The following is a 24,708-nucleotide window of genomic DNA, read 5'->3' as shown; positions in this document are numbered from 1 at the left end:
GGGGTGGGGAGAAGAAGAAATAAGTGGAGGTGGGTGAGACAGGAAGCCGGAAGCCGGAGGGAGGAGTTGGGGGGCAAGAGGCGGCTTGGGCTTAGCTGCCCCGTGGCTCTCAGCCGGATGCCAAGGCTGTGCCCGGTTCTGCCTCCTCATCCTGCAATTGTACCCTTGCCCTTCCCTTCAGGTCAGCAGAACAGCCCAGCCCCCTCCTCACTGCAAACTCCCTCCCCTTACACTGTCTCCTCATTAAGATTCCTGAATTCTAACTTTCAAACCTGCTCTCTGCAATCTGCTTCGTAGAATATTACAGAATTCTATCCATCCCGGAGAAGCCCCTGTGTGGCTCGCCAGCGCTCGTGGCCAGGCCGCCCTGCGTGGGTGTGGGCGGGGCACAAGCCAGCACCCAGGGCGGCCCACCTGGCCTGCGGTCTCTCACTGACTGGCCTCGTGGGCCCCATGTCTGGCTTAGATTTTGGTCCCCATGGCGAGGGCCAGCCACGTGCCTCCTGAGCCACACAGGGAGCTGAGGGTGGAGGCAGCTCTGTGTGCTCGGAGGCACTCGGCTGACCGAGTGGAGCTGGCCCCCAGGACACATGACAGTCGTTGATGATTGTGTGGGGGTGAGGGTGGTGACTGGCACCCCTCGTGCCTGGGGCAAGGTGCCCAGTGCAAGCAGCGCAGAGCTGAGCTCAGCGAGGGGTGTGAACCATAGATGATGGAGCCTCTCTCCTCTCTCTCTCTCTCTCTCTCTCTCTCTCGATGGCAAGTCAATAAAATAGAGAAGAATTTAAATTCCATTGTGTATAGCTTACATCTCCTTTGTCTTTGTGTGTGTGTATGTGAATATTTGTTTATCCGTTGGAAAAGCAGAGTGACAGTGCAGTTTCCACTCCTTGCTGCGCTCCCCGAAGGTTGGGCCAGATTGAAAACACAGGGCAGGAACTGCTTCCGGGTCTCCCACGCAGGTGCAGGGTCCCAGAGCGGGGTGGGAAGTGGAGCAGACAGGAAATGAATCGGCGGAGCCCGTGTTACGCCAGCGCTGCCGACGCCAGCTTTATGCTCCCGCCACGCCGCCACGGAGCAAGGCTCTTAAAACATTTTTTTTTTAAGTCTGTGAGATCAGTGCGCCCTCCCTCACAGAAGGAGCAGCTTGCACAGGCCCCCTGGCCTGGGACGGGAGGAAAGGCCAGAGCCGTGGCCCCTGCTGCCTGCAGCCTGCTCCCTGTTTATCTGAGCCAGAACTTGCTTTCTTTTAAGATGGGACAGATCTAACGTGGGACATCCCCACTTCCAACCACGCCTCAGGTCACACACTCACACTGTTGCGCAACCTCAACGCCAACTGTCTCCAGAATTTTCCGTCTTGCAAAACTGAAACTCCACCTACTGAACTCCACACTTCCTCTAAGAGAACAAATGGCCCAGATCCCGCCTCCGGCGTCTCTCCCACAGCCACCCCCACTCACTTGGAGGCGAACCTCATGCGTGCCATCTGACGCCTGGAGACAGGCCTCTCAGAGACACGTGCCGAACACACCTGCAGGTGTCTTCTGCGGTCCTTGGGCTGGGGCCTACTGATAGGTGGTGCTGGGGCTGTGCCAGGGCCGTGCCAGGGCCGAGTTAGGGCAGAGTCAGGGCCATGCCAGGGCTGAGCCAGGGCCGTGCCAGGGCCGAGTCAGGGCCGTGCCAGGGCTGTGCCAGGGCCGAGTCAGGGCCGTGCCAGGGTTGTGCCAGGGCTGGGTCAGGGCAGAGTCAGGACTGAGCCAGGGCTGTGCCAGGGCTGAATCAGGGCCGTGCCAGGGCTGTGCTAGAGCTGTGCTACGTCTGTGCCAGGGCTGAGTCAGGGCTGAGCCAGGGCTGTGCCAGGGCAGAGTCAGGGCTGTGCCAGGGCTGAGCCAGGGCTGTGCTAGAGCTGTGCTACGTCTGTGCCAGGGCCGAGTCAGGGCTGAGCCAGGGCTGTGCCAGGGCAGAGTCAGGACTGAGCCAGGGCTGAGCCAGGGCTGAGCCAGGGCTGTGCCAGGGCTGTGCTAGAGCTGTGCTACGTCTGTGCCAGGGCCGAGTCAGGGCTGAGCCAGGGCTGAGCCAGGGCTGTGCCAGGGCAGAGTCAGGGCTGAGCCAGGGCTGTGCCAGGGCTGAGCCAGGGCTGTGCTGGAGCTGTGCTACGTCTGTGCTGGGGCCAAGTCAGGGCTGTGCCAGGGCCAAGTCAGAGCTGTGCCAGGGCCGTGCCAGGGTTGTACCAGAGCTTGGCCAGAGCTGGACCTGGGCTGCCCCAGAGCTACACCAGGGCTCAGCTGGGACTGGGTTAGGTTTGCGCTGGGGCTGGTGCTGGGAGCCAGAAATTCCTAGGCAGTTGGCAGGGACCTGCCTCCTAGAGTCCTCACCCACTGCATGCCATGTCTGCCCTGGCAGGCAGCTGGGATGGGGCTGAGCAGGGCCTTACCCAGGCACTCCCACACAGGTCACGGTGTGCTGCATGCCCACTGCTAGGCCCAAAGCTACCCCACAGCATCGCCCCTGTGAGCAACCCTGGATTCCCTGCCACATGTGGAAGATGACACAGCTCAGGATGGGCGCAGTCCCTGCCCAGCCACTGTCCACAGTAGCATCCTTGCTAACAGCGTTTCTGGTTCTGGATCACCATGTGCCCAAGTTCTCATGTCTCCAGGTCACTGTGTGTGAGGGTGGCACGTGTCCAGGTCACTGTGTGTGTGAGGGTCACCGTGTGTCAGGGTGCTGCGGGTCCAGGTCACTGTGTGTGTGTGTGTGAGGGTCACCGTGTGTCAGGGTGCTGCGGGTCCAGGTCACTGTGTGTGTGTATGTGTGTGTGTGAGGGTGGCACGTGTCCAGGTCACTGTGTGTGTGAGGGTCACCGTGTGTCAGGGTGCTGCGGGTCCAGGTCACTGTGTGTGTGTGTGTGTGTGTGAGGGTCACCGTGTGTCACGGTGCTGCAGGTCCAGGTCACTGTGTGTGTGAGGGTCACCGTGTGTCAGGGTGCTGCGGGTCCAGGTCACTGTGTGTGTGTGTGTGTGTGTGTGTATGTGTGTGTGTGAGGGTGGCGTGTGTCCAGGTCACTGTGTGTGTGAGGGTCACCGTGTGTCAGGGTGCTGCGGGTCCAGGTCACTGTGTGTGTGTGTGTGTGTATGTGTGTGTGTGAGGGTGGCGTGTGTCCAGGTCACTGTGTGTGTGAGGGTCACCGTGTGTCAGGGTGCTGCGGGTCCAGGTCACTGTGTGTGTGTATGTGTGTGTGTGAGGGTGGCACGTGTCCAGGTCACTGTGTGTGTGAGGGTCACCGTGTGTCAGGGTGCTGCGGGTCCAGGACACTGTGTGTGTGTGTGTGTGTGTGAGGGTCACCGTGTGTCACGGTGCTGCAGGTCCAGGTCACTGTGTGTGTGAGGGTCACCGTGTGTCAGGGTGCTGCGGGTCCAGGTCACTGTGTGTGTGTGTGTGTGTGTGTGTATGTGTGTGTGTGAGGGTGGCGTGTGTCCAGGTCACTGTGTGTGTGAGGGTCACCGTGTGTCAGGGTGCTGCGGGTCCAGGTCACTGTGTGTGTGTGTGTGTGTATGTGTGTGTGTGAGGGTGGCGTGTGTCCAGGTCACTGTGTGTGTGAGGGTCACCGTGTGTCAGGGTGCTGCGGGTCCAGGTCACTGTGTGTGTGTGTGTGTGTGTGTGTATGTGTGTGTGTCAGGGTGGCACGTGTCCAGGTCACTGTGTGTGTGTGTGTATGTGTGTGTGTGAGGGTGGCGTGTGTCCAGGTCACTGTGTGTGTGAGGGTCACCGTGTGTCAGGGTGCTGCGGGTCCAGGTCACTGTGTGTGTGTGTGTGTGTGTGTGTGTGTGTGAGGGTGGCATGTGTCCAGGTCACTGTGTGTGTGTGAGGGTGGCGTGTGTCCAGGTCACTGTGTGTGTGTGAGGGTCACCGTGTGTCCGGGTGCCACATGTCTAGGTCTCCGTGTGTGTGTTTGACCCCTGCAGAGAAGCGGTTCTCTGTGGCCTGCCTTTGTCCATCTTGTCCTCTTGACCTTGCCACTGGTCTGCCAGCCTTCTCCTGCCCACTCCTGTCCTATGAGCCCAGCACCAGGTCTGTTCTCACAGTGCCACACACCTCCCTCCTCAGAGCCCGTGGTGGCCTAGGCCCGGCCAGGCACCTCTCCCGCCCATAACTGTGGCACCCTGGCCCTCTGTGCTAAGGGGATGCTGTCGCCCCCTGTCTTCTGCTTTTCTTCCCTGCTGGCCCCCAAGGGAACCAGGGGCCCCTCTTTGCTTCCCCAGTGGCTCCCAGTTTGGGGACTTGTGGGCAGGGACACGCAGCCCTCGCCCACTAGCCTCCTGGCCAAGCCAGGCTTGCTTGGTGCCACCCTTCACTACACACCCACTGCCTGCAGGAGCATACACGGTGCATGGCGCATCCGCCTGGGCTGGGCGAAGGCCCCTGTGGGGCAACGAGCCTACGTCACCCCCCGCCCCCGGAGGAACTGACCGAGAACCGGAAGCACCAGGCCTCACGGTGGGGCCTGCTGTCTTCCTGCAAGACCGCACAGCCCGCCTGGGGAGCGACAGTAGAAGCCACCTCCAACCAGGCCGGGACCCACGGAGCTGAGCGTGAGTGCAGGGGCCCCTCCGTGTCCTGGGCAGCCTCCGGGGCAGCTGCCACAGCCCGCGCAAGAAGTCCCTCCAGGGATGTGCCTGTGGCCCTGGCGTGTCCCAGACATCCATTCCAAGTCCCCCTTTTCTGAGCTGTGGTGCAGGCAGAGGCTGTGTCCCCCACGCCCTGAAGCCAGAGCCACAGGGAGCAGTTGCTGGGCCCCTGGTTCCAGGCCAGGGTCTCCCAGCAAGCCAGGTGCTGGTGATTCTCCGGCATTTGCGAGCCACAAGGCCCACAGAGCCAGGAGGAGGCTCAGGTGAGGGTTGGAAGACCCGAGCCGGGGGTGCTGGGCAGGGCCACCGCCAGCAGTGCAGGGGGCCTGAGGCCTACGTGGGACAGTTGCACAGCCTTTTCTGGGTGTCTGTGAGGTGTTCAAGTCTGTATGATGTGTGTGATATACATTGTGAGTGAAACATGCGGTACGTGTGTCTGTGGTGACACTGCAGTCCCCTGAAGGCAGTGGGTGCAGAGGGCTGTGCGACCCTGCTCCTGGTGGATGTGGGGGTGCTACACAGCCACAGGTTCAGGGCCGGCCTCCCCTCATACCTGTCGGCTCTGACAGGAGGGGTCCCCGAGGGCCAGCCCCCACCCTTGCTGGGCTGACCCTGTACCCACAGCGCAGACGCCTCCTGGCTTCTTGGCAGGGATGTGGGCAGCTGGTGGTCTTGCAAGAGGTGTCACATGAGCAGTGTTCAGCAAGGGGAACTGTTGTCACAGGGATGTTTGCTGCAGGCAGAGACCCCAGATCAGGAGCCGTGTGCTGGTGGTGAGGATCGCCGAGCCGGCCTCCGGTACTGGGGGTGAGGGGGGCCGAGCCGGCCTCCGGAACTGGAGGTGAGGGGGGCCGAGCTGGCCTCTGGTACTGGGGGTGAGGGGGAGCCGGGCCAGCCTCCGGGGAGTGGGTAAAGGTGGCTGAATTGGCTTCCGGTACTGGGGCTGAGGGTGGCCGAGCTGGCCTCCGGGGAGTGGGTGAGGGTGGTGGGTTAAGCCCACTTTCTAGGGCAGAACCTCGCTAGGTCTGGCCATACCGGCAGGTCCCAGGGGTACCTGTTGCCTGTGAGGCAGCCAGCAGTCTGTCCAGGGCTGGAGCCCTATCTGGCTGGCACTGGCTGCTGGAGATGGCTGCCATGGAGACAGGCCCGGGCACCAAGGGCTCCCTTCTGGGCAATCTCAGCGGATGCCCGGGGCCACCCCCAGGCCAGCCAAACCCGGGAGCTGACTGTGCCCGTCCTGCAGGACAGAGCTGGCCTCCCTCCACGACAAGGCCTCAGTCCTGAGGAGAACCCTGGGGCACGTGAGCTCGGCTCGCCAGCTGCTGACACCATGGTGCTGGGCCTGGACCCAACCCGCGAGCCTAGAGCAGTTCTCATCTAGTCGCTGAACCCAGGGCCATCTGCCTGGGAGGGCAGGAGGAGTCACTCAAGCAGGATAGAGCCCCTCCCCAGGCCCCTGTCTGCAGACCTCCCCCCAGGGCAGAGGGGTTCCCGCTCCTGGCAGTGAGTGAGCTATGAGGGCTAGGCCAGTCACCTCCAAGCTGGCCTAGCTGGGCCCGCAGGCCATTTGCCTCCTCACTGCCCTGGGAAGGCAGAAGGTATCCAGATTGCCCACTTCCAGCAGCCAGGGCCCAGGGAGCTGCACACAGGCCCTGCTCGTGCACACACCCATAGCCTAGCAGGTGCCCAGGGCGGATGTGACTGGAGGTGTCCATCCCCCTGCAGGACGCAGCTCAGCACCTGACTCCATCAACATGTCTGGGCTGGCGTCCCAGGAGCCATTCCAATTCTGGCTTCCTGCTAGCCTGGCCCATCAGGCAGCAGGTTGAGGTACTGAGGTCTCTGCTGCTCACAGGGGAGACCCAGATGGCCTAGCCCAAGGCCTGTCTGCTGCAAACATTTGGGGAGGGAGCCAGCAGCTGGGAGGTCTCTCTGTCGCTGTCTTGAATAAATAAACATTACAGGGAAGCTCTCACGTAGCGTAAGGAGGAGGCCGGGGAAGGTGCTGGTAGCAGCTTTCTCTCCATCCACTCACTGATTCAGATTGACAGAGAGAAGGAGAGACAGAAAGATCTTCCTCCTGATGGTTCACTTCCATATGGCCGCAGTGGCCAGAGCTGAGCCAGTCGGAAGCCAGGAGCTTCTTCAGGTCTCCCACAAGGACAGGGGCTATCTTCTGCCGCTCTCCCAGGCCACTAGCAGGCAGCTACACGGGAAGAGGAGCAGCCGGGACGTGAACCAGCGCCCCATGGGATGCTGGTGCCGTAGGGGAGGACCAGCCTGCTTTGCCACCACACCGACCCCCAACCACCCGCCTTCCACTGTGAAATCCCCCGAGGCTGTGCTCGCCCCTTTGTCACTGTGCGGGCTGCCACCCGGGCGGGGCCACACAGGGGTGTGGATGGGCACGGTGGCGTTGCTGGCCAAAATGGGTTTCTGCTTTGGGCAGACACTGGTTCCCAGCCCCGGCGCCTTCCCCTCTGGGCCGGGGAGGTGAAGGCTGCCGCGCAGCTCTGCCTGCTGCTTCCTGTGGGCTGCGTCCTCACCCTCCCGCTCGCCGTCCAGCCTCTGCCCGTTTTGCTCCCTGCCTCCTGTGCCCGGGTCCCAAGATGGATGTCGGCCCCTGCCTACCTGAGCATTCAGAACCGGCTGCTCACTGGGAGCAGAAGCCAAGATTCTGATGTCTGCACTGACCCTGAGCCTGCGGTGGCATCCGCTGTGCCCTGGCTGGGGAGGCGTCCAGCAGAGCACTGCCGTGTGTAATTGGGTCTGTGTGATTGGAGGGGCTTGTGCCCATGGGCAGTGTGGGGACTGTGGCAGTCCCAGACTGGACAGCCGACTGTGTGTCTCCCGGGCCTGGGCAGGAGCCTGCCGAGTGCCCCCAAGCCTCCTGCCCTGTGAGCTGTGCATTTGCCCTTTGTCCCCGCTCTGCCTGGAGTGCCCGTGACTGGTTGGCACTGACCCAGCCCCTGCCCGGCACAGCTCTGTCTGCCGCCCACTTTGGCCCAAGGTCTGTGTCTTTCCCATTCTCACAAAGAATGCCAAGGCTGTGCCCTGCCCCTCGGCCTGGTGAGGGGCGCTCTGACCCATGGACGCCTCTGCCGCCACGCCCTCCCAAGGCGGCTCCCATTTCTGCTGGGCAGAGGGGTCAGGTCTGATGCAAAATCCGGGTGGGCCCGGAAGGCCTGGGTGTCTCAAGTGGCCTTGGCTTAAGGTTTTGCAACTTGACACAGCCACGGCACCACTGGGAGCCCTGTGCCCACTTCTACTTTCTGTGCCAGCACCCGGCCTTCCCCCAGTGTCCACTGCCACCTGCTCCCTGCCTCAGCGTCCCCCGTGATTCCTCTAACGCCGTGTTCCAGTCACAGAACTCCAGAGTTGGACGTCTTTGTCCGTGGGCTGTGCTGCTGCCTGGGAGAGTGGCCGGCCCACAGCCAGCGGAGGATCTGGCCTGGGGAGGCTCAGTGCTGCGGTGAGCACCTTGGGGACACGGCCATGACTGTGCCGGGAGCTGCAGTGAGGGCGGTGGGGACAGTCCACGGCTGGACCAGGAACTGCATTTACAGCCCTTGGGGACACGGTCGCAGCTGTGTCAGGAGCCCCGGTGAGGGCCTTGGGGACACAGCCACGCCCTGTGGTTCTGCCTGCTGGCGCTTCTTTGGTCGGGGAGCTGAGGTCACAGAGGTGGCGTTTACCCCAAATTCTGGCTGGTGTCTGTGGCCTTGCTTAGGGTTTCCTGCCTCAACCAGAGCCTGCTCTTGGTCTCTGCGCTCGTGTCTACCAGCGCCTGTGCCAAGTGGGACCACAGGTGCCAGGCACCATGTCTGCTCTGTACATGCATGAGATCCATGCCTGGCCTGAGAGCTGGCCCCATGCTCCCTCCTGTGGCAGAGAGGAGCCAGGCTCAGGCCCTGCACCGGGGGGGCTGCTCTGGCTGCCTTCCCACGTGGTGAGGAGGGAGGGCAGCCAGGCTTGGGAGCCAAGGCGCATGCTCTGAGTCGGGCTTCCCTCCTGGCCGCTCAGGAACTCTCATGGTCACCATTTATCTGAGCTCAGCTCTGGGCCAGGCAGTGCTTGAGCCAGTGAGGGGCAGTAGAGGAAGAAGGGACGCAGCTTCGTGTGGTCAAGGTCGGGGTGCTATGGTCTGCGGCACTGGAGCTCAGTGTTGTTGGGTGTGGTAAGGGGGTGCACAGGTGTGGTGGGCATCTTGCTGTGCCAGGGGCCTCAGTGTCCCCATTCGGGGACTCCAGGGGCTTATGTCTGCTTCCGAGTTTCAGGAATGGGGGATTTTGTCTATCCATGGTGCAAAGTGTCTAGCAGGCTCAGCAGCTCCCCCATCCAGGGCCACATATATGATGGCGACACCCAGCGCTCTGCCCTCCATTGGAGCAGCCACAGCTGCAGAGCAGGGTAGTGGACAGTGATGGACGCTGAGTCCCGAGTGGTCCTGGGAACACAGGTGGAGCCCTAAGGCACGGTGGGACGAGCCTCAGCTGCCTTGGCCCCTGCCCCAGCACTGGGGGGTCTGGGGGCTTCCACCCAGAGGACAAGTGGCCCCATGAGCTGCCCCTCGTCTGCTGCCCGCCCGTGGGGAGCAGGTTCTGCTTCTGATCTTGGTGGGGAGTGTCAGGGGTTCATTTTGACATCTTTGACCCTGGCGGTCATCTTGCTGGGGATATGGGGTAGATGGGGTGCAGAGTCATCCACATGAAGACAGAATGGAGCCTGGGCAACACCCCCCGGCAGATGGTCCTCTGGCCCAGGGCCCAGTGCTGGGGTAGCCCCTTGCCTGCGGAGCCCTGGCACCCTGTGTCGGGCAGAAGGGCAGGTGCCACAGCCTGAGCGCCCCCGGGAGAGGAGCCCACTCAGCCTGGGGAGGGGTTTCGGTAGCCCAGCCCTGTGTGGAGGCTCTGCTTCCTTCCAGCTTGGCAGCCTCCACCTGCAGTGTCACCCAGACCACAGCCAGCCACAGAGCCAGGTCGGGGCGCCTCATGGGGCAGCTTGGCAGAGGAGGCTGCGCAGCCACTTTCTCAGCCTTGGCACACCCAGCTGGGACCACCAGCTCCTGGAGCCCCAGCTTTCAGGGCAGTCTGCAAGACCAGGGACTAGGGTGCACCAGCTCAGAGTGGGGCAGCACACGTGTGCACATGAATACAAGTGCAGTGTACATGCGTGTCCATGCAGGCGTGCGATTGCGCCTGTGTGTGTGTGTGTAGGATACGGAACACACGGTGATGAATGTGTATGGAGGGTTGTGTAATGTGTGTGAATTCGCATGTGTGGTGGCTACAGATGAAGCTCTTCTGGGGCTCCCGGGTGCCCTGGCCCCCTGCGTAGCAGAGCAGCCCACCCTTTCCCTGCACAGGACTCAGGGCTCTGACTTGAGCAGCAGCATGGCCTAGGGTGGGAGGGACTCCCGGGGCCCCTGTCACCAGGACACCTGCCTCTCTCCCACAGGACATGCTGGGCTGGCGCCCCCTGCTGCTCGCCCTGATGGCGCTGCTCCCCCTGGGGTTTGGTGAGTCCTGGGGCTGGGGTGCCAACGTCCTCCAGGGCAGCGGCTCTGCCACTGGATCCCCTGAAGCTGCAGAACCGGCTTGCCCCTCACTCACCTCTCTGTGGCTCAGCTAGGGCGGGGCAGGGCACCCCACCCTCCACTGTCTCTCCCCCGGGTTCCCTCACACCTGCGCCTGTCCCCCCAGTCGTTTCACAGGAGTGCATCAAGTACAAGGTCAGCAACTGTCGAGAGTGCGTGCAGTCGGGCCCTGGCTGCGCCTGGTGCCAGAAGCTGGTAAGAGCGTGCGGCTGTGTCCTTGTGACAGCGGTTCTGCGTCCCCTGGCCGGGGACCTTCTCTGCCTCCGAAGCCAGTGGCAGCAGCAGTGCCCACAGCCACATCCTGGGGGAGCAGGAACAGCTGGAGTTGGAGGCACACGTCATCTTGGTGCCGCCCTGCGATTGGACCCTGAGGCAGAGAAGGCCGGGTTCCGCGTGACCCTGCAGGGAGACCCAAGGCTGCCCACGCTGCTGCCCCAGTGTCACCACAGGGGCTGCATCCACATCGAGCCTGGGCCCCTCACCGCGGGGCCGTGCCCACTGAGGGAGCCTGGGCCCCTCACCGCGGGGCCGTGCCCACTGAGGGAGCCTGGGCCCCTCACCGCGGGGCCGTGCCCACTGAGGGAGCTCCAGGCAGCTTTTTCTCCTCTATGCTCCTGCTTGAGCACGCAGTCAGGTCAACCGGTAGCTCCTACCATTCACCGTGTTCTCCAGTCTGATGCTCCATGGGAACCCTTGTGTGGACCCTTGGGCTGGCCTATGTCCAGGGAGATTGGGGACCCTATTGGTCCACGTGTGGAGGCGCCCTGGACCAGTCTGGGGATGTGTGGGTGAGCGATGCTTCTGATGGTCCCTCAACTCTCTTGTCCTGCCTGGCCTGGCTTCTCCGGTCTCAGAAAAGCTGCCCCCCACCCCGCTTAGTTTACCTCCTCGTTTGTTCAGTTGCATCAGCAAGGGTTAAAAGGTGCCAGCCCTCAGCAAGGCAGCCAGCAGACCCCTGGGGGCCTGAGGCTGCGGCCAAGGCTGGGCCCTGCCTGGCTTGGTGGCTCCCTGCAGGCATCTGACACAGGCATGGGTCCCCATGAGTCTGCATGGACCACAGCTCAGTGCTGCTTCGTGGTGTGGCAGATTGCTCTCTGCAGCCCTCAGCTCTGAGTGGGACGGGTGTGAGGACCTGCTTGTCAGAACCCAGGGCAGTCTGATGGGGAGAAAGTGCCCTGGATGGGCCCCCTCTGGCATCCCTCTGACCCAAGGCAGCCCAAGCTATATGGGGGACTCCCATCCCCTTTGCCCTACTGGCCCCACTGGGCTTAGTCTGGACTCCTCGAGGAAAGGCACCCAACCCCTTCCTCCTCTGACAAGGAGAGTCCCAGGCCCCCAGAAGGGGTGGCCTCCCAGTGGTTCTCCCAGGCCCCAGAGGGGTGGCCTCCCAGTGGTTCTCCCAGGCCCCCAGGAGGGGTGGCCTCCCAGTGGTTCTCCCAGGCCCCCAAGGGGTGGCTTCCCAGTGGTTCTCCTAGACCCCCCAGAAGGGTGGCCTCCCACTGGTTCTCCCAGGCCCCCCGAGGGGTGGCTTCCCAACAGTTCTTCCCTGTCCCCTAGAACTTCACAGTGCCAGGGGAACCAGACTCCAGCCGCTGTGACACCCGGAAGCAGCTACAAGCCAGGGGCTGCCAGGCCGATTACATTGTGGACCCCCAGAGCCTGGCCAAGCTGGAGCAGCTAGGAAACCAGAGGCAGCAGCTTTCCCCAGAAAAAGTGACCCTCTTCCTCAGACCAGGTAGGTGTAGGCCCCAGCCTGCACTGAAGGGCAGTGAGATGGGGACCCCCAGCCTGCTCTGGGGGCACTGGCCTAGCCTAGCCTACTGTACAGCCTGGTTCCGGATAGCCAGCCCTCACCCAGGCTGCTGGGTGACCTCAGCTCCCTGCGGGAGGCCTCTGCCCACAGCTGGGTTCTGCTTGACTGAGCTGGACTGCCCTCCTGCTGAGGCCGCACACACCACACACCTCCCCCACTGTGCACTCAGCCCAGTGTGGTGTTGATAGAGCACTGGGGCAGCTTCCCCAAGAGGACGGGGGCTGCAAGTCTGAGCAGCATCAAGGCCCTGTGTGGGGACCCCAGGCTGGGGCAGAGCCCAGCTGCAGCCTGAGTCCAGGAGAGAGCAGATCTGCAGGTGCTCGCTATCCTGCACGGGGCGGGGGCACGGGACCGTGGCGAGGCCGCTGGGGCACTAGCCCTGCCTCGGCTGGCATCTGACTGGCCCCCACCTGTCCCCTGGGGGCCCTGGCCAAAGGGCATCGAGGGCATCTCAGGTGGAAGTCCTGCCTGCTGAGTGCCACGGTAGAGGGGAGGGACACAGCCTGTGGTGGGCTGTGTCCAGGCCAGCCCTGCTCCGGGCAACAAGTGCTTCAGCAGTGGCTGGGGCAGGCACGGCCAGGCCTGCACAGTGGAACAGGCTTCCTGCTCAGCCCGGACAGGAAACACCTGCCAGCCAGGAGAGCTGCTGGGGGAGACCTAGGAGTGTGCAGTGAGAGTGTGAGTGAGGGCTGTGTGAGAGTGTGAGGGCTGTGCGTGTGTGTGTGAGGGCTGTGTGTGTAAGAGTGTGAGGGCTGTGCGTGTGAGAGTGTGAGTGAGGGCTGTGTGTGTAAGAGTGTGAGGGCTGTGCGTGTGTGTGAGTGAGGGCTGTGTGTGTAAGAGTGTGAGGGCTGTGCGTGTGAGAGTGTGAGTGAGGGCTGTGTGAGAGTGTGAGGGCTGTGCGTGTGTGTGTGTGTGAGGGCTGTGTGTGTAAGAGTGTGAGGGCTGTGCGTGTGTGAGTGAGGGCTGTGTGAGAGTATGAGGGCTGTGCGTGTGTGTGTGAGTGAGGGCTGTGTGAGAGTGTGAGGGCTGTGCGTGTGTGTGTGAGTGAGGGCTGTGTGAGAGTGTGAGGGCTGTGCGTGTGTGTGTGAGTGAGGGCTGTGTGAGAGTGTGAGGGCTGTGCGTGTGTGTGTGAGGACTATGAGTGTGTGAGGATTGTGAGTGTGAGGGCTGTGAGAGTGTGAGAGTGTGAGGACTGTGAGTGTGAGAGCTGTGAGTGTGTGAGGACTGTAGGACTGTGAGTGTGTGAGGGCTGAGTGTGAGTGATAGAGGGCTGTGTGTGTGTGAGGACTGAGTGTCAGTGCTGTGTGAAGACTGCTGTGAGTTCTGTGAATGTGAGTGTGTAAGGACTGAGTGTGTGAGGCTGTGTGTGTGTGCTGTGTGTATCTATGTGAGCATGGTGTTTCTTGTGTGTGCTATGCACATTCTCGTCTGTGTGTAAAGCAGTTGTGTGATTGCAGGTATATATACAGATGTAGGTGTGACACTGGGGTGTGTGTGTGTGTGCGTGCGCGCCTGGCAGCTGTCCCTCCCTCCTTGGCTCCCTCAAGTGACGAGCTTGTTGGGAGCTCACCACGTGCTTGTCCTGAGTGGGTGACAGACACTCTGTGAGGCGACAGTCGCTCCGTGAGGCGACAGACGCTCCATGAGGTGACAGTCGCTCCGTGAGGTGACACTCTGTGAGGCGACAGTCGCTCCGTGAGGTGACAGTCGCTCCGTGAGGTGACAGACGCTCCGTGAGGTGACACTCTGTGAGGCGACAGACGCTCCGTGAGGTGACACTCTGTGAGGCGACAGTCGCTCCGTGAGGTGACAGACACTCCGTGAGGTGACAGACACTCCGTGAGGTGACACTCCGTGAGGTGACAGACATTCCATGAGGTGACAGACATTCCATGAGGTGACAGACGCTCCGTGAGGTGACACTCTGTGAGGCGACAGTCGCTCCGTGAGGTGACAGACACTCCGTGAGGTGACAGTCGCTCCGTGAGGCGACAGTCGCGTGCAGGCTGTGAGGAGGTGGAGAAGGGGGCCTCCCCACGGGGTGCGGGCATTGGGTCCCTGCCGGACGCCAGCCCCAGCCGTGTTCAGAGCTCGAGAAGGTGCGTAGAGTCGGCGTAGAGAGAAAAGAAACGGACCACTACGGTTTCAGGATCATAATGGACCATTCAAGAAAGCTGTCCTCTTTATTTATACAGAAGCCTTCACAAACTCTGGCTCAGGCTTTTTACGTCGTGGTCAAGTGGGTGTTTCTAAGGATAATTCTGCCCTTTGTTTCACCTAAAGCAGGATGTTATCCATCCTGACCCTGTGGTCAGGAAGTTCAATAGATGGTGCACATCAATCAGTAACACATTCCTACTACAATCCTCATTCTGCAGCTTAGTCTAGAATCAGTCAAGGGAGGAAAGGCATCACGGAAGGAGGGAGCTGCGGATCAAGGATGGTCAATGGGGACAGTGAGACAGCATGAACCGTAAAAAGCCCTTTGCCAATGAGCACATCATCTCCCAAGCTCACATTGGTAGTAAAAGCCAACTCGCGGTGGCAGACAATGCCTAAATAGATGACAGAATTCTCAGCAGGGTGGTTGGGTGTCCATGCAGAGGGAGGTGGAGCTGCCTTCAGGTGGTTGCCCGGCCCTGCCATGCAGCGGGAAGATTCCTCGTGGCCTTGCCTGCAGGGGAACAGTTCTCCATGCACTTTTGTACTTCCGTGTCCTCCACACCCACTGCACGGACCTCAGCAGGTCTCTGTGGCTGCTGGGCGGCCAGCGGCTGGGCCTTAGCCGGGCAGTCTCGGGCCTGAGGTTTTGACCAATAACGAGCATGTCGCCTGGGGAAGGGGAGCCTGGGTCCCGTACCAGGGCTCGGAGATGGGGTCCTGGCGAGGCCCCCCGGGTTGGGACCCTTCCGCCACAGGCCCGAGGTGCTGGGCCTGGCCCTGGCTGAGGACACCCACTGCACAGCATCTGGCCTGCAGCCATTGGCCGTGTTGGCATGCTGGCATGTGGGTCTGCCTCAGCCCTGCTGCCAGGGCATGGGAACAAGTGAGGGTGCAGAGCCTGGGGCTGGGGGTGCCCAGTAGCCACTCACTCCCACCCCGTGTCACGGGCAGGCCAGGCGGCTGCATTCAACGTGACCTTCCGCCGGGCCAAGGGCTACCCCATCGACCTCTACTACCTGATGGACCTGTCCTACTCCATGCTGGATGACCTCATCAACGTTAAGAAGCTGGGCGGCGACCTGCTCCGTGCCCTCAACGAAATTACCGAGTCCGGCCGCATCGGTGAGGCCTTCCTGGGCAGTTGGCACCTGCTGTCCACACACCAGAACCCACAGGGTCCCACAGGCATCTCCAGGAGAGGACCGGTCTCTAGCCCCTGAGGCCACAGCCATGGTCCAGCCCCTTCTCCCTCTCTTCTCCCCAACCTCATGTTTACCATTAAAGGCCAAAGGCCCACGGTGCTGCTTTTGCAAAACTAAAGGCAGCTGTCCGCAGGCCGTGCCGGCATTCTAGCACCGATGGGTAACAGGTTAACTACCAGCCGAAGTCTGGGCACTGGGTGTATCCTGACCCGTTTACAAAGTGCCAAGTCTTGGGTGCCCAGATGGGTGAGGGTCAGCATCTCCTCCACCCCAGCCGCTCCCCGGAGCAGCACTGCCTGTCGGTCGAACCTGTGAGACAAGTGCACACGTGTGTTCAGAGCCTTGCTCACGTGTGCAAGGCATGCGCACACTCACTCGGGTGCCTGACAACGCTCTCCCTCCAGCCTCATGCTGCCCCATCTGCCCACAGGCTTTGGGTCCTTTGTGGATAAGACAGTACTGCCCTTTGTCAACACACACCCCGAGAAGCTCAAGAACCCGTGCCCCACCAAGGAGAAGGCGTGCCAGGCGCCGTTCGCCTTCCGGCACGTGCTGAAGCTGACCAGCAACTCCGACCAGTTCCAGACCGAGGTTGGCAAGCAGCTGATCTCCGGGAACCTAGATGCCCCCGAGGGCGGGCTCGACGCCATGATGCAGGTCGCCGCGTGCCCGGTAAGGCCGCTGCCCTGCCGAGTGACCCCAGGGGCTGCCTGCAGACCAGGTGGGGCAGAGAGGGAAGTGCCTCCCCAAGAGGGACCTGCAGGCTCTCATGCTGACTGGCAACCCCCACATAACTTCTAGAATCCACCATGGCATAGGCCCCTGGCAGCCCTGAGCTGTCCTGGGCGGAGCCGACCGTGCTCCTGACCAGGCCAGGAGGGCAGGCTGGGCTGGGGCCCCAGGGAGGGAGGGGGCTCCTCCAGGCAGGGAGGGCTGTGCGTCCATCACCCCTGCTAGATCTTGAGGCAGATGCTCCTGCCCGCACCCTGCTCAGGAGGAAATCGGCTGGCGCAACGTCACGCGGCTGCTGGTGTACGCCACTGATGACGGCTTCCACTTTGCTGGAGATGGGAAGCTGGGGGCCATCCTGACCCCCAACGACGGCCACTGCCACCTGGAGGACAACATGTACCGGCGCAGCAACGAATTCGTGAGCCTCTCCCCAGCCCTGCGCAGCCCACCTCCCTCCCAGGGGACCCCTTTGCTTCCCATAGCCGCCTGGCCCTACAGACCTCAGGGCCTGCAGAGAGCGGGGCTGGGCCCACCTTCCCGCCCAGCTCTCCTCTGGGCTGCCCCTTCCCCTCTTAGGGGGACTGTCCCCCACTCACAGCCAGGAGAGGGACACAGGCACACAGATGAACAGGGCCCAGGGTCAGCGGGGCAGGGCAGGGCAGGGCCAGGGCTGACTTTAGGGGGTGGAGGAATCCCCTCTTTGGCTGAGGCCACGTGGCCAAGAGGGTCTGGGCTCCCGAGTGCAGCTGGCACAGCTGGCCCAAGGCCACCCCCAGGCCAGAAGCATGCCTCGTTCCTGAGATGTGTGATCCGAGGTCTGTCCGCAGGACTACCCTTCAGTGGGGCAGCTGGCGCACAAGCTGGCCGAGAGCAACATCCAGCCCATCTTTGCAGTGACCAAGAATATGGTCAAGACCTATGAGGTGCGAGGGGCGGGGCCTTGGCGAGGGGCGGGGTCTGCAGCAAGGGGCGGGCTCTCTAACATGGCTGGAAGCTGCTGGTGCCTGCCTGTGGCCAGCTTGAGTGGACAGCGCTGCTGCAGTGGGGTCCCCTCGCGGGTCTCTGGGCTGATCGTGGGGTCCCACTCTCCCGGCGCTACAGAAGCTCACAGAAATCATCCCCAAGTCCGCAGTCGGGGAGCTGTCTGAGGACTCCAGCAACGTGGTGCAGCTCATCAAGGACGCCTACAGCGTGAGTGAGGCCCGCAAGGGGGGCGGGCCCCCTTGGCCTCTGGACACCCTGGCCCGACCTCTGCTCACAGGCATCTCCCGGTCTGCTCCCTGATGGTGTCCTGGGGGCTGCCACAGACCCCAGCTCCCCCAGGAGCCTCGTGGACAAGGAGACATGGGGAGCAGGCAGCTCCCCCACCCCAGGGGTGGTGTCTCTGAGCTACAGAGTCTCTGTCTGGCAGCTTTCCACCTGGCAGTCTGCAGTGTGGATGCCCTCACCCCGGGGCCACAGGCCTGGTGGCCCCCTGAACACTGCAGGCCCAGCAGGTCGGAGAGAGCTGCTCCGGGCCAGGGCTCCTAGGGGATGGAAACCCCACTCATGCTAGGGCCCCAGCAGGGACCACTTTGTTTCCCACAGTCAATGGGGTGGCAGCCCTGTCACCTGGGCACCCCACAGGCCTCTACGTGGGTGTGGTCTGTGGTCAGTGGGACTGGAGGAGGGGTACGCAGCTCTGGTACCACCCACCCCGTCCCACACACCCTGGGCGCAGGGGAGGGCAGGGGACGATTCACCGAAGTGCCACCCTCGCCCTCCACTGTAGAAACTGTCCTCCCGAGTCTTCTTGGACCACAGCGCCCTCCCCGATACCCTGAAGGTCACCTATGACTCCTTCTGTAGTAACGGAGTGTCACTCATGGGCCAGCGCCGAGGAGATTGCGACGGCGTGCAGATCAACGTTCCGGTGAGCCCCTGGCCCAGCTTGGGGAAGGGCCTGCTGCTGCCACCCCGGAAACCGTGGGGAGAAGCTGTGCTGGTTAGCATGCAGAGTGGCAGGGAAGCAGCCCCCATTTCTCTGCCTTGTAGGGCCAGGCACCCCTGGGAAGCCAGCCCAGCAGGTGCCGGGGGAGGGTGCAGGCAGGGCACCGGATGTGCCCCTTGGCCTGGGCACATTCGCCAGCGGCTAGAAGAGCCTCAGGTGCCAGAGTGACTGGGGCTGGGGCCAGGCAGACATCGGGACGGCCTCGATTTGCCTGCTTTTCTTTGCTTGCTTCATTCTATTTCCTGAGAAACCTTAGGGCATAGAACCTCACCTACAGCCCCTGAGTCCCCGCCCTAGCATCTTAGACTGCAGTGCCTCCTGCAGCTGGGGGCCTGCTTTTGTCACAGGTTTAAATGACTTCACAGTGCCTGCAGTGGCACCGCTTGCCACATGTCGCAGATGATCATAGCTGGGCTTCGTGGTTGAGGAGGCCGTGGGGAGGGAGGTGGGGGACAGGTGGCGGTGGAGTGACCTGTGCAGGAAGGCAGGCTCACTCGGGGGTCTTGGCTGTGGCTGCTGCCCCCTAGGCACCCTCAGGCTGCAGTCCGCTCTGCTCTTGGGGTCACCATAGAACTCCTGTCAGCATCTCAGTATGGGAGGCTGCCTACAAGACAGCCCCAAAAGTGCTCCAGGCTGAGCCAGGGATGGTGTTCCCCCAGTCAGAGGCTCTGGGGGCCTTGGGTGCTGGCAGGAAGAGCTGGCTGGAGCCTGCTGGCCCCTGGCTCTGGCTCAGCCCTTCCTCTCTGAGTCTCAGTTGAAGGCTCCCTGCTCCCTGCGTGATCTTCTCCCCTGCCCAGTCCTGCAGCCGTCACCCCCACCCCCGCCCCACCCTATGAGGCAGGAGCCAGGTCTTGACACTGGCTGCCCCACGGTCCCTCTGCAGGTCACATTCCAGGTCAAGGTTACGGCCACCGAGTGCATCCAGGAGCAGTCCTTCGTGATCCGGGCGCTGGGCTTCTCAGACACGGTCACCGTGCGGGTCCTTCCCCAGTGCGAGTGTCAGTGCCACGACCAGAGCCGTGAGCGTGGTCTCTGCGGGGGCAAGGGCTCCATGGAATGTGGCGTCTGCAGGTGAGGGTGCAGGTGGCCCACGGCACCCAGCCCCACCACCCAGGCAGGCATCCAGGTTCTACCTGCAGGAGCAGGAGGGCTTGGGGATTTTGCCCAGAGAACCCACTGCCTCGGTGCCCTCCCCCTGGTCCCCAAGCTAGCGTGTCTGTGATCAGTGTGTCCAAGCCTCACTCGGCACGACCGCCACCGCACAGGGCTGCCCCTCTGAGACACCTCCCCAGACCCAAACACAGAGGGCAGGCGAGGCAGAAGTGGGGTTTAAAACCTGCAGGCGCTCGTCTGGGCAGGGGCCGAGGCAGGGAGGTGGGAGAGGCTGCCGTGCCAGTTCCCGACAGCTGCCAGCGACCCCAGGGCAGGTGAGAGCAGGCACAGGGCTACAGCGTGGTCCCACAGTGAGGCTGCAGGAGCCACTGGTACTCACGCGTGCTTCTCTGCGTGGTATCCTCACATGTGGACAGACAGGGTATGGGATGCATGCTCAGGAGACCTTGAGGGAGAGCAGACTGGTCAGTCAGGGACCTAGAGCCCTCCGTGCTGCCTCCCGCCCCAACAACAGGTGTGATGCTGGCTACATCGGCAAGAACTGCGAGTGCCAGACGCAGGGCCGCAGCAGCCAGGAGCTGGAGAGAAGCTGCCGGAAGGACAACAGCTCCATCATCTGCTCGGGGTTGGGAGACTGCATCTGCGGGCAGTGCGTGTGCCACACCAGCGATGACCGCAACAAGAAGATCTTCGGGCGGTACTGCGAGTGCAACAACATGAACTGTGAGCACTACAACAGCCAAGTCTGCGGGGGTCCAGGTGAGCGGCCACCGCTCGGCTGGCCAGGGGTGTGGGCAGCAGATGCTTCTGCAACAGCCCTCAGCCCACCCAGCTTTTGTACTAGCCTCGGGGTCAGGGAATGTTCCAAGGGACAGCCCTGAGCAGGGACACTCAGCGCCCCAGCGAGGTCCCCCGCTCAGGGAGACACGTGGGCACGCAGACCCAACCAGGAGTTGCCGTCAGGGCTGGGAAGGCATAGACAGGGCTCCTGGGGCCCAGGCTGCTGCATGAGGAGAGTAGAGACAGGGGTGGGACAAAGGAGGAGGCCAAGGCCGCAGGCCATGGCTGCGTGGTAACCCAGCGGAGGGCACAGCCGTGCAGACCAGTGGGGGTGAGGATTCCAGACCCCCCTGGGCCAAACAGGACGGGGAGCCTGCAGGGGTCACTGCTGTCTTCCAGAAAGGGGGGAGTGCTCCTGTGGCCAATGCCACTGCCGCGACAACTTCGAGGGCTCGGCGTGCCAGTGCAAGAAGTCCACGGAGGGCTGCCTGGACACGCAGGGCGTGGTGTGCAGTGGCCGTGGGCGGTGCGTGTGTAACGTGTGCCAGTGTGATGACTTCTACCAGCTCCCGCTGTGCCAGGATTGCCTGGCCTGCCCCTCACCTTGTGGCCAGCACATGTGAGTGCCCCCCGGGCTGAGAGTCCTGTCTGTGGCCCCTGTCCTCACTGTGCACCTGCAGGCTCTCTGCTGGTCCCACCCACCCCTGCCTCGCTACGGTGAGCACCCAGGTGGCCCATGTGGGTACACCTGCCTGGGCCCCATCTCTGTGCTCACACCTGGCACCCATAGCTCCTGCGTCGAGTGCCTGAAGTTCGGCAAGGGTCCCCTGGAAAAGAATTGCAGTGAGGCGTGCGGGAACCTGAAGCTGGTGGACAAGCCTGTCAAAGGCAAGCCGTGCAAGGAGCAGGACTCGGAGGGCTGCTGGATGAACTTCACCATGCGCCAGCTCTACGGGAAGAACTATGAAGTCCACGTGTTGGATGACCGAGGTGCGGCCAGTGGCACTGGGCCCCAGAAGCTAGTCACCCCAGACAGTGGGGGCTGCAGAGAGAGGGGCTGCAGGCTTGGGGCCAAGGCTTGCAGCTGTGTGTCTCCAGTTAGTCCAACGGCCAAGAGGATGAGAAAATTCTGCTCTGACTATGGGCACTGCTGGCCGCCTGCCCACACAACTCCTGCCATGCCAGGCCCAGTACAGCTGTGAGCTTGTAGAGCCTGGCCCCGTCTGTGGTTCAGGCCAGGGGAGTCAGAGACCCCAAAGTCCACATGGCACAGTGCTGTAGGTCAGAAGAGGAGGAGGAGGAAGAAGGGGTGGAGGGGAAGAGGAGGAGGGGGTACAGGAGGAGGCTGCACCCAAGCAGAGTCGGCAGCGAGGTGTCAGACACAGCTCATCCCTAGTCCCAGCAGGTGCCTGGGGCCTGTCGGGGCCAGGAGTGTGTGTTCTGTAGAAAAGTGCCAAATCGACCTGTGCTGGCGAGAGTGGTGGGCGGCTAGGTGACGCCGTCCTTCCTGTAGGCGCTGGGTGGTCGCTGTGTAGACGAAGTTGGTTGGGGGATTAGTGAATGAGAGTGAGGTGCTGCCTCAGTTGGCAAGCTCTGCCTTGGCTGGCTTCATGCCACCTGGTGAAGGGCTTAGCCAGGGCCGCCTCCTGTCCCGCAGCCACAGGGCTGCTCCTGTGTCCTGCAGGAGTGGGCACTGGGCTTCCTGCCTTCCGTTGCTATTCTCTCAGGCTAGGCTCTGCCGTGGGCACCCCTGGGGCCAGGCCAGAAGGGGAGGGAAACGGGCATTGTAAGACGCTCTCCCCCGCAGGGTGTGTGGCGGGCCCCAAGGTAGCCGCCATCGTCGGGGGCACTGTGCTGGGCGTGGTGCTCATCGGCGTCCTCCTGCTGGTCATCTGGAAAGCCCTGACACACCTGAGTGACCTCCGGGAGTACAGGCGCTTTGAGAAGGAGAAGCTCAAGTCCCAGTGGAACAATGTAAGGGTCCTCCGGTTCCCCAAGGCCCAGCCTCTGGCTCCAGGCACCCCTCCCTGCCCTCCCTGCGCCCCAGCCCCCGGCTCCGGGCACCCCTCCCTGCGCCCCAGCCTCTGGCTCCAGGCACCCCTCCCTGCGCCCCAGCCCCCGGCTCCGGGCACCCCTCCCTGCCCTCCCTGCGCCCCAGCCCCCGGCTCCGGGCACTTCCCTTCCCACCCACCCCCGCTGCCTCCGCCGCTGGCTCCAGTGCCCAGGACGGTCATCCTGTCCCCTCCGGCTCTTCCCCAGAGCGGCAGCTCCCATGTTGCCCTCAGGCCTCCCCTCTAACTGGTCCACATTCCGTCTCTCTCCAGGATAATCCCCTCTTCAAGAGTGCCACCACAACAGTCATGAACCCCAAGTTTGCTGAGAGCTAGGAGCCCCCGTTGGGGACAGGACTTTGGGGCTCCTGCAGCCCAAGGCCCCGCCACAGCAGCATTGTCTGTTCACCCATGGCCGCTGTCCCCTACCCCTTCCCAGCGCCAAGCAAGGTCAGGCTCCCTCGGCTGCAGGCTGCCGGGAGAGGCACGAGAGAGGCACCGCTCTGGTCCTGGCTTTTGCACGCGTGTTTGTGAGAGTTAACCATGTGAGAGCTCGCCGGTTGTCCTTACACTCAGCAGGTATAAAACCACACCCCGACAGCACAGCCACTGACCCCATGCGTAATAAAAACACGCTTCAAACTTGGTACAGGCTGTCCGTGGAAGCCGGGCCCCTGACCACTGTGCAGCCTGCCTCAACCCGGCAAGCTAGCCGGGACCCCGTACCATGCTCTGGGGGTGCTGGGCTCTGCCGCCCCTCCTTTTCCTCGCCTGTGGTCCTGAGGCATTCAGGGCAGCTTTCCAGAAAGAGCACGGGAGCCCCTCAAGCATCCTCCCTCCTCCGTCACCTGTCAGGCCTAGGGAGACCTGTCTGCTCTAGGGAGAACGCAGTGGGCAGGGCTGGGACCAGAGGGCAACCAGGGGGGATGTTTAAAGGAAGGTGTGGTGATGACCCTGGGGACCGGGGGTAATACCGGTGGGTCAGGGCGTGACCCCGGCAGGTCAGGGGCATGACCCCGGTGGGTCAGGGGCGTGACCCCGGCAGGTCAGGGGCATGACCCCGGTGGGTCAGGGCGTGACCCCGGCAGGTCAGGGGCATGACCCCGGTGGGTCAGGGGGTGACCCCGGCAGGTCAGGGGCATGACCCCGGTGGGTCAGTGCCCTCACCGTCTCACTTGCCTGATGCTGTGCAGAGGGTAGGGCTGAGCGGGCCTGTAGGCCGGTTTCCACACCCTGCTGGTGTTTGGTGGCTCAGTTGTGCATTCTGCAGACAGGGGAAGCCATGGCTGCAAGCATGTTTCAGGTGATGCTTGCCATTTGAAAAGAAAGTGATTTACTTTTATGAACGTCACGAGTGACAGAGAAGGAGGGAGCAATCCCTTTATTGAGTCATCTCCAGGGGGTTGCAACGGCTGGGGCTGAGCCAGACAAACCAGGTCCCTGGAGCCACATCCGGGTCTCCCACGTGGGAGCCCAGGTACTTGGGCCGTCTTCTCTGGCCTTCCCAGGACATCAGCAGGGAGCTGAATCAGAAGTGGAGCAGCCAGGACAAGAACTGGTGCCCATTTGGGATGCCAGCAGCCCCCAGCTGACCTCACCCCATTATTTTTTACTCAAGAATTTCTGGTTTACAATCCCAGCAATTACTGATTAAAGACCACCCATCCAGCCGAACCAAAGGCTACACGAAGCCCAAGGCTCAACATTGGCCACAGCAGCACGTCATTCCAGTCCCGGAGAGTCATCTGACTCATGTTGTCAATCAGAGATATTAGGAACAGAACAAGTTAAGCCACATGTGGGTCACCTGTGCCCCTCACTGCGTCAGTGGCCGTGGTGCTGCTGCCCACCGCCCCCCGCCCCGAGAGCAGCTGGAGCTCAGTCTCCCGCCTGGTTTGTCTCTGTCAGCAGTGTCCGGTGCGGGATGGGCGGCAGCAAGCCCCACAGTGCAGTCAGAGCACGCAGCCAGGCTGTGCTTGCTGCGATCGCCTCCTCTCATTTCAGAGGGCACTCTGGGCATGCAGGGGGCTTAAAGGGAGCAGTGGGCACTGCCAGAGAGGTGGTCTTGAGGGTGAGCCCCTGGACGCAAGCCCAGGTCCATGCTTAGCAGGTGTGGGACCTTCGCCTCCTGTGCCAGTAGTAGGGTTGGGTGGGGAGGTCTCAGTGGGAGCGGCACAGGGGGCAGTTTGAGAATCGCAACTGCCCCAAAAGGCATGGCCAACTGGAATATTCTAGGTCTTGCCTAGAGGCCTCCCATGGCGGCCACCAGCTCTGAAATCCAGGCAGCTAACATCTCCTTGAAGCTATACAAGCAACCCACCTACCAGGGGTCATCTCTCCCTGTGGACTGACCTGGCACTGACTCTGGCCGTGGCACAAGCCCATGTCTACCAGCCTTTGCCCCCCACAGCGTAGCAGTCCCAGCCCCCACATTCCGGGCCCTTCCTACTCCCTTCCACCCAATATCCAAATCTGGGTCTTCAGGTGCTGGCCCTCTCCCCACGTGGTGGCTTAGTGGCCACCTGGGAGGAGCCGGTCTTCCCACACAGTTCCTCTGGAGTCATCCTTGAACCAGCCCACTAGTGTGAGGTTTCTCAGGGGACACAGCCACCGAAGAATTGTGCTTCGAGGCCCAGC

The 24,708-nt window shown here is 62.5% G+C and overlaps 1 protein-coding gene and 1 long non-coding RNA gene across 6 annotated transcripts; both read left to right on the top strand.

Annotated features, from left to right (window-relative positions):
- Positions 1-4,475: 4,475 nt before the first annotated feature.
- On the top strand, positions 4,476-22,717 carry ITGB2 (integrin subunit beta 2). 4 transcript variants are annotated; one of them, XM_040986745.1, is made up of 17 exons: positions 4,476-4,595; positions 7,913-8,103; positions 10,089-10,149; positions 10,334-10,422; positions 11,785-11,962; positions 15,155-15,325; positions 15,836-16,077; positions 16,400-16,555; positions 16,965-17,060; positions 17,239-17,328; positions 17,909-18,049; positions 19,011-19,198; positions 19,755-19,999; positions 20,420-20,639; positions 20,811-21,010; positions 21,828-21,994; positions 22,345-22,717. In XM_040986745.1, the coding sequence occupies exons 3-17, from the start codon at positions 10,092-10,094 to the stop codon at positions 22,405-22,407; spliced, it is 2,304 nt and encodes a 767-aa protein (XP_040842679.1). In that variant the 5' UTR covers positions 4,476-4,595; positions 7,913-8,103; positions 10,089-10,091; the 3' UTR covers positions 22,408-22,717. The 4 variants fall into 4 exon arrangements, with proteins under 4 accessions (XP_040842679.1, XP_040842681.1, XP_040842680.1 ...); XM_040986746.1 differs by lacking the exon at positions 4,476-4,595 and adding an exon at positions 9,564-9,741 and having other exon boundaries at positions 6,854-8,103; XM_040986747.1 differs by lacking the exon at positions 7,913-8,103.
- Positions 13,690-14,166, top strand: LOC121160717. Of its 2 annotated transcripts, XR_005884568.1 has the most exons (3): positions 13,690-13,778; positions 13,847-13,884; positions 13,938-14,166. It is a non-coding gene; the product is annotated as an uncharacterized LOC121160717 (long non-coding RNA). The 2 variants fall into 2 exon arrangements; XR_005884567.1 differs by having other exon boundaries at positions 13,828-14,166.
- Positions 22,718-24,708: the final 1,991 nt, after the last annotated feature.

The sequence above is a fragment of the Ochotona curzoniae genome, unplaced genomic scaffold (assembly GCF_017591425.1).
Source record: "Ochotona curzoniae isolate NIBS_2020 unplaced genomic scaffold, NIBS_Ocur_1.0 contig_4516, whole genome shotgun sequence".
In the NCBI taxonomy this organism is placed as follows: Eukaryota; Metazoa; Chordata; class Mammalia; order Lagomorpha; family Ochotonidae; genus Ochotona; species Ochotona curzoniae.
The sequence above is the reverse complement of the archived record's forward strand: the minus strand, read 5'-3'. Positions and strand labels throughout refer to the sequence as shown.